This window comes from Schistosoma mansoni, chromosome 1 (assembly GCF_000237925.1).
Source record: "Schistosoma mansoni strain Puerto Rico chromosome 1, complete genome".
Classification (NCBI taxonomy): Eukaryota; Metazoa; Platyhelminthes; class Trematoda; order Strigeidida; family Schistosomatidae; genus Schistosoma; species Schistosoma mansoni.
Genome location: NC_031495.1, coordinates 22,244,800 through 22,253,190, shown reverse-complemented (window position 1 = coordinate 22,253,190; position 8,391 = coordinate 22,244,800). Strand labels below are relative to the sequence as shown.

General features: G+C 37.8%; 2 protein-coding genes across 2 annotated transcripts; one reads left to right on the top strand and one right to left on the bottom strand.

Annotated features, from left to right (window-relative positions):
- Window positions 1-804: 804 nt before the first annotated feature.
- Smp_012800 (hypothetical protein) lies at window positions 805-1,214 on the bottom strand. The gene has a single exon (XM_018793669.1). The coding sequence runs from the start codon at window positions 1,208-1,210 to the stop codon at window positions 938-940; it is 273 nt and encodes a 90-aa protein (XP_018648158.1). The 5' UTR covers window positions 1,211-1,214; the 3' UTR covers window positions 805-937.
- A 5,500-nt stretch (window positions 1,215-6,714) lies between these two features.
- Window positions 6,715-8,391, top strand: Smp_012790 (hypothetical protein). Its single transcript, XM_018793668.1, has 5 exons — window positions 6,715-6,870; window positions 6,905-7,079; window positions 7,123-7,236; window positions 7,274-7,321; window positions 8,231-8,391. The coding sequence occupies exons 1-4, from the start codon at window positions 6,750-6,752 to the stop codon at window positions 7,308-7,310; spliced, it is 447 nt and encodes a 148-aa protein (XP_018648157.1). The 5' UTR covers window positions 6,715-6,749; the 3' UTR covers window positions 7,311-7,321; window positions 8,231-8,391.

The following is an 8,391-nucleotide window of genomic DNA, read 5'->3' as shown; positions in this document are numbered from 1 at the left end:
GTACTAAAACCAAAACCAGTGTCTTTCCCAAACACATGGACATACAGATAATACCAATTTTGTTAAATAGAAATAGCACAACGATGTACTTTATTCTACATATAATGACGTACAACTAAATCATATGGAACACGAAAACTGGCCCTTGTTAAGACTTACTTATCCATCTAGTTTAATTAGTTTATCCGTTTGGAACTGAGGGAATTTACACCTACAACTTATGGTTAGGAAGTTTTGACAGTATGACTCAGGATCGTTTGCGATAGCGCAGGTGCACTCACTGATTATCAACTGTTAATACATAAATCCTGATATCTCATCTTTCCTACCACCACTGATACTGTGGCTACGTCTACCACTTTGGGATTTGTTTTGATAATCTTATGCATATGCCACCAGAGCGTGGCAACTTGAGACTACGCAAGTGTCAGGTTCTACGTTGTATATGACTGACCAGCACAGTACCCCACGATCATATTCTCTTAACTCATCTGCAACAAAACCATCACTTGAAGTCAAAAAAAATCTGATAGTAACGAGGGGAAATCACTGGTTACCCACTTTGACATAATATATGTAACCCTCTACTTTATTCATGTATACAAGTTCATATAGGTCATTACGATACGTTATTTCACGATCGGCCTACGATCCCACAGACACACAGTGACGAAAAACTTTGATGAACGAAGGTGGAAGTCCGGACCGACTGATGTGTGAGGGCTGTTATTTGAGTTAATCACTACATGAATACTAACAACTGATCAATTTGGTTACTGCAATTCAACTGAAGAGTCTAGGAAGTCAAGTTATTGCTACAGTATATTGCACTGGATACTTCAATGCATAAGTTTTTAAGACAAATATTAACAAAATGTACGTGAAAAAAAATAAAATGGGTATAACAACGTTACATAATCTTGTTCGCGTAGACTAGTTAGAAAATGAAACAACTACACCAGTCTTTAAGAGCAGTGTAACAATCTCCGGATTGTTTTGAATTAGCACCACATGTTTGTGAAAGCCACTCCTTGAATAACTCTTCTTCGCACCTCAAAAGAAGGAACTGTCCCAAGACGACATACGCTTTGTCATACCCTTTAGCTTTGAGTCTTTCTCCAAGTTTTTCACCGATACCTGGTAACTCTTCTACAACCTTTTCAGAAATTGGTTCTGAAACAAAACTGCGATGTTTTTGGGATGTTGTCATTGCCAAGTTATTTAAACTCGCAGCTACTCAACGTTTCAACGTTTCAATCCTAGTCTCAGCTTAGCTTGAAGTGCATTATTTCACCTATGTACCGAATTCCGATTTATCAACATACTGTAACTTCATGGAATTCAGGATACTCGATTGTTTCTAATATTCTCTGTCATTGGTTTTATGTGGACCAATGTGATTTTCCCGTGCCATCACCCTAAGTTCAAAATAGAGCTGCACGATTACGTTGCGGATGTTCTAGATGGTTCTTAAAGTTTTTCAAATTATTCCTTAACGTAAAGCGTGGATGCTTTAGTGATTTCTTAGAATAGATTGCCCAGCCTGTCTCAGGCAGGACTCATATTCATTTTAGGAAACTGACCCTTACTAAATTCACAACGTGAAAATCCCCAAATCCGTTGGTAACAATACTGCAGTATATCCTGACATTTAGTTATCTGATGTCTAAATTCGAATAAAGAGTGACGAATTACCTACTCGTGACAACATACAAATTGAAACTAATTTCTTGAAAACACTAATGTAAACTTGTCTCGTCTGTACAGTTTGAAATGCCGAATGTCAGTATATTCCAACTGTCATTATGTATTGGTGAATAAACCATCGAAATGGATAGCTCTGTAATTCTACCACACTTAATGCTGACCCCATTAGTATTAACGGACAAACATAGCTAAAGGCGTTCCGTCACCCATCCCTACCAGATCACGAGTGGGTACACCGTGCTGCACATCTCCTGCAACTATCAGTCAACTTAAACCAAACACATCTCGATATTTTGATAACCTAAATGTATCTTCCAACCACTTCGTTTCTGACATTGAATTGACTAGTTTAACATACGTCCATTAATAATGTGTTACGTGTAAAGACATTGTAAAGCTATTATAAGGCAGTCATCTACGTATGTGTGGATGTAGATGACTGCGAAATACAGAATGACCTTCTCTCTGATTTTCAGATGGTGAATTCTTTGAGCATCAATAGTGTGTCCGAGAAAATATGGAAGGTTGGTTCCTAATTGACATTCCTGAGTGTTTACAGTAATGCCCTGTTTTTGAGGTCACTCGAAAATAAGGTACAGATGCTCCAGCTGAGATTCTCTGTTCGAAATTGCAATCAAGCTGTCATCTACGTATGTGTGTACGTAGTTGGCACCTCGAAAGACATCATCGATGAATTGCTGGAAATTCTGTGCACCATATCGCTGAACCGAAAGTGATGCTCAAAAATTCGTACAGTCAGAATGGCGGTGATGATAGTGGCATAAGTAATATAGTCTGAAGTCATGGTAATTTGTTCAAACGCTTTGACTTGACTGGTTTTCGAAAAAACAGTTGAACCTTTTCTTTCCACTTGTCGTCAAGTATGATAAACAGAAGTATTTGAATTGTAGTATAAACTAGTAATCCCAGGAATAACGCCATTTAATCAAGAAGTACCAGATGAACTCGAACGAATGTATTGTATTTGGAATTCAAAATTACAACAGTCATCAATACAAAGAAGTCATTGATTTATTTAAACACCATAACCGCCACAGCTCGAATTGGAGTGTAAGTGTCTGTGATCGATTGCCCGTCTTCTTCTTAAGTTCATCTTACATCTGTCCGAAAGTGTATTGGATGTAGACTCTGTATTATCTAGAATGCACTCGTAAGTATTAGAATTAAGAACCGAAATTGGAACAGACTCACCTGGGTTCTGGAATTGTATACAATCGGCATGTCGGTTTTGTAGTGAAACCATTGATATTTAGAATTTGCATCATAGACTTTCCAATATCCTCTCCCACGAAATAATGTTGGGTCCTTACGTCGCAATATTTTAGCCAATATGACGTTCCCAATTTGCATTATCTTCTCAAATCTCACGCATCGACTACCGTATGTGAGTATTTGGGAATAAACACTGATATATAATTTGAGGTCATCCATCATGTGACCTTGACTTGAATAAAAACCATGATACATATTCTTTTTGTTATTCATATTAGAATATACAGATGGATATGCATTGATATATGTAATTAACACATGTGATTCAACTAGGCTTGATTTACCTGCGAAATAATCGAATAGAAAACATTCATCTGCCTCATATTCATTAGGATAATCTTGGACTTGATTTGAATTATCTGTCTGTGCAAACTTCACTTCTGGGCAAACTGGTTCTCTGGTTGCTTCGGGAAATTTTGCTTTCCTGTCTGATTCATCGTACCACTGACTAGGGATTCTACTCGAAACACATTGTTCGTGAGAATATGCAAAATCTGATACAAGAACATCACAAATGTGACTAGAATTCGACCCATTAGGAACATATTTGTCACATTCATTAGGGATATCATTAAAGATAAATTGATTGTGAGGACCACTGACACTTGATATGATATCAGAATTCGATTTCTCTGAAATATTTTCCTCAGATTGAATAAGAGTTTCATTAGAGAATAATGGATCATTAGAAAAATCAGCATCTACTAAAATGAATCCGGTTTTTGATCATGATTCGACTCATTCAACATTTTATTCTCAGAGTTGTAAGAAATTTCATCAGAAGTATGTGAATCATTATGACAAACCATATTTGGTACAATAACATGAGAAATCTGATAAGTTGGTTGGTTGGGAATTTTCGTCTCCCAATGACTCTGGGTTTCATTCAACTCTGGACTGTTATTTGACGTTATACCACTTCTAGATAAAGATAAGTGATCATTAGAAGCATCCATCTTAGCATTACTTTCAGCAAAATGAAGCATGGTATTACAAACTGACTGAATGTGTCCAGTTTCATCACAGTTAAAGCATTTAGAATTACGAAATACACATTAATTACATGGGTGAAACTTGCCACAGAACAAGCATTCACTAAACTCGTGCTCATCTTCATGGACTGTTTCACAGCTCAATGAAGTATTATGTGAATAACTTTGATTACGCATCGAACTGCGACGACTTATTAAAGTAGTAGAATTCCTGATGTTCTGGCGAGTCATTTTATGTGATTTTTCTCTCTTACCGCATTCGGAATTTGTATGCTTTACATGATCCAACAGTAGTTGCTTGAGAGTTGCATAGGGGAGTGAAATCGGTTTGTCTGGAAGTGCCAAAGTCTTTATGAGGGTGTATGCTTCTTCCCCGATGAATGTAAGAAAATGGGCCACAATATTAAAATCTTCATCATCTTCCTTGGTCAAAGCCCAGATTTCGAACCTCTCCATGTACTCCTCAAAAGCATTAAAATCTGAATTTATATTTAACCGTTCCATCACAGGCTCAATCGCGACGCCAACATGATAAACAGAAGTATTCGAATTGTAGTATAAACTAGTAATCCCAGGAATAACGCCATTTAATCAAGAAGTATTAGATGAACCCGAACGAATGTATTGTATTTGGAATTCAAGATTACAACAGTCATCAATACAAAGAAGTCATTGATTTATTTAAACACCACATCAAGTCAAGGATGTGCCCAAGTAGCAACAATCAAGAGTGGTTTCCGTATTTAGTAGCCGAATATCACCAGATAGACCTCAAACTTTGTTATCCTTTTAAAAGGCTGTGTGCAAGGGAGATGCCAGATAATTTCAAAGTCTATCATGTGGTTGCATTCGCTTTTGATCAACCCTGACTTCCCGGGAGCTAGGCGGCATCCTCTAGAAAATACAGATGATCCTGTAGCCGCGACGTAGTGTGCAATATTGCTAAATGCTAACAGTAACTTTGGTTGCGTTTGGAACAGTTAAGGGTACTTATCGAGTATCCGTTGATACAATGGGTTGATCACGTGCTTAACAGCTACTACAACTAGAAATCGAAGTTCCACAAGCAGATAATTTATTGTCGTTGTCTACTAACCCCGTTCGCTCTGGTCAATTAGTAGATTATGGTGTTGTAGTAGGTTTATGCCAATGATTGACATTAAGAGAACGAGGAATATGAAAGAGGTTCGCAACTTCCTTCTATGTTGTTTGAGACTAATATTTGACCGAATAAACCTTGTAGCTATGATTACGTTAGCCTCAAGAATCCGGTTGGTAGATGGTCTGAATCGTTATTTTGAAATGACACCAAAACTTCCTGCAACATTTGGGAAGCTTAGATATGAAGGGCTATCTAAACAAGGCCTCGTCAAAGCTCCGTTGACCAATGACTTTCTCATGAGTAGTAACATTTCTCTTGTTGAGCCACTTTGCAACTCGATGTTGAAGAAAACCTGGTCTAACCTTTGTCGGTCGACTATGTCCCCACGTTCAAGGATAGCCTTCTTTGAAGTGTCGTGAGGTTCATAAACGTCATCAGTGAATATACCAGGTGTGAAGTACCCGTTAAAATAGCACAGCAGTTCCCTCACTAATGCGATGATCCATGCGCATGGTTCTGTCACGTCGTGCTCTTGGAAGTCAGCTTCTGAGTAGAAAAATCAAGCTTCAATATCATCAGCCAGAATGGCATAAGTTGAAAAGTGGGAAGAGAAAGAGTCCTAATTTCAAACAACTTTGGCGTCTGTTTCGTCATAATGAAGGTAAGATATACAAATTGGCGGGAAAAAATATCCGAAAATGTAAGAACAGCATCACATGGTGTAAAAATAACAATTAAAGAATGATAACTGAAATTTCAAAAAGAAGCAGAGTCGCAGTTTGTCGTTGTGTGTACTAGACCATGTCGTGCTCTTCACTAAAAATGCCGCAGGTGTTCGCAGTTTGACAACGTCTTTACACGTAACACGCTATTAATGGACGTATGTTAAACTAGTCAATTCAATGTCAGAAACGAAGTGGTTTGAAGATACATTTAGGTTATCAAAATATCGAGATGTTATCAGAAGGGGTTTTGTGGAGATTTAGTATTTTTCATAGTTGAAAGCGTGAGTCAATTGAAGCTAGACCACCATGGAAAACCTGGAAACACTGGACGGCCGTTTCGTCCTATTATGGGACTCCTCAGTTGAAGTTAGACATTGACACCGTTGGATGCCAGCTCAGTGGTCTATCGGTTAAGGTCTTCGGCTCGAGACTGGTAGGTCCTGGGTTCGAATCTCGCTCGCGAGAGTGGGTTCGTGGATGCGCACTGCTGAGGAGTCCCCTAATAGGACGAAACGGCCGTCCAGTGTTTCCAGGTTTTCCATGGTGGTCTAGCTTCAAGTGACTCACGCTTTAAGCTATGAAAAATATCGAGATGTGTTTGGTTTAAGTTGACTGATAGTTGCAGGAGATGTGCAGCACGGTGTACCCACTCGTGATCTGGTAGGGATGGGTGACGGAACGCCTTTAGCTATGTTTGTCCGTTAATACTAATGGGGTCAGCATTAAGTGTGGTAGAATTACAGAGCTATCCATTTCGATGGTTTATTTACCAATACATTACGAATAAATATGAAGAAGAGATCACGCTTAGTTTAAATTTCATATTGTTTTACACAAACTTTATTTCATAAAAACCATTAACTATTACAGTTCAGGCTTCTTGAATTTTCGCCCTTGGACCATGGCGGGATATTTGGGGTCCTGACGGTTATGGTGAGATATGGGCTTGCTGCTCAGGAGAGGTCATTTTCACCTTCAGAAAGCTTTAGTCGAGTATCATGTGTGAAAAGGTCACTCATGAAAGGAAAATGTCGAAGTTTGTCTGCTCTAGGTAATCGTACATGCATGAAAATATTATCTCGTAGCCCAGCCAAAATTCACTGACGCTCGTCATTTTAACTCTCTCACAGCATGCTCTGTGCAAGTAGAACCTTTGAGTTCGCTTCCAGTCGAGTACGCTTCAGTAGTGACTAAGCCGTGCTCGATAGTCTGCGAGGTAGCATCGATTCTGAATCAAGAAGAGGATTTTCAAATACAAATGTAATTCTTCAGTAATTTTCCTAATATGTTTATTTTCCTGAAGAAATAGAGACGAACCTGTCAACATAGAATGCCATATAGCTCTCCCTGTTCTACCACTGTCTCTACAGGACTATGCATCTCCTAAACCCAGCCTTGTACCTGACAGTATTTCTATGTAAGTCAAGCTACATTTCCTTCTCATTTAACCCTAGGTACACTAATATCATCGGGGGTCGCACAATTTGGTAAATTCTATTCAAGTAGGTCATTAAGAATTCTATTAATAAAAGCATAAACCTTCTGACACCATGTCATTAGCAAATGCAATTGTCGAGTAACCAGCTAACTTTTGTTGATTTAAGCTGCTGTGTTTAAAACACCAATAATATATAATCAGAAGCCACTTGATTCAAAATACTTATTTAGAAAAGCTCCCTTTACAGTCGAGCTGGAATTAAATTGTATTTGGTTGGTTTGATTAAAGCAAAGAAATTAGGCTCACTTCTCGCTCAATATTTGACCGAGTTTTATTTTATTGTAGTCCAATTGGTCTAGTGTTCCAATCAAAACTTTAAATCGTGAATCCCATTTCGTTAAAATATGTAAATATAAACCACAGTTTTCTGGTTCACTATGAGAAAGTTCTACTGTGTACTAGAATGGCTTACGTGGTACCATATATCGTTTAAGGTTTTTTCAAGTAACCTTTTTCGAATAATCTGGTTCCAAGTTAGTGTTTCTCCGATGTCAACGTATGTGCTTAAACTGCTGATAGGTGTTTTGGTGGGTAATATAATCACAAATTATTTCATTGTTTCTCATCTTGCATACGCATTTGTTTGTACGTGCTTGTGTACTTATTTATCGCCAGAGTTTATATATGATCCGAATTCAATCAAAATGACTTACCTGCTCTAGTTGTTTACTAGGTCTTTAGGCTACCTTTATCTCTTAGTTTTCATACATTTCGTGGCTTCTAGTTTTGTATTGATATATGTATATATACAAATTATGGCTATTTGGTTTCGTCGTTAATTTTCCGTGGATGTAAGCGTAAAAACTTAGTACATAATAGCGTTAGGTTGCTGTGGATATATTACCCTTGTTTTATTCTGGTCTACATAAAGATTAAACAGTTTTTGCGTCTCAATACTGTTTGTTTTTTCTAGGTCGTAAATGGAATATCATAAACTAAACTCCTGTTCGTTTGCTTGGCATGGACAAAATGATCTCTATTGTTTATGTCATTCCTTTGTGATTGCACTGATAATATTTCGTAACTTTTTCTGGTCGGTAAGAATTTTGTAAATAAATACTTAGTGTTAGTCAT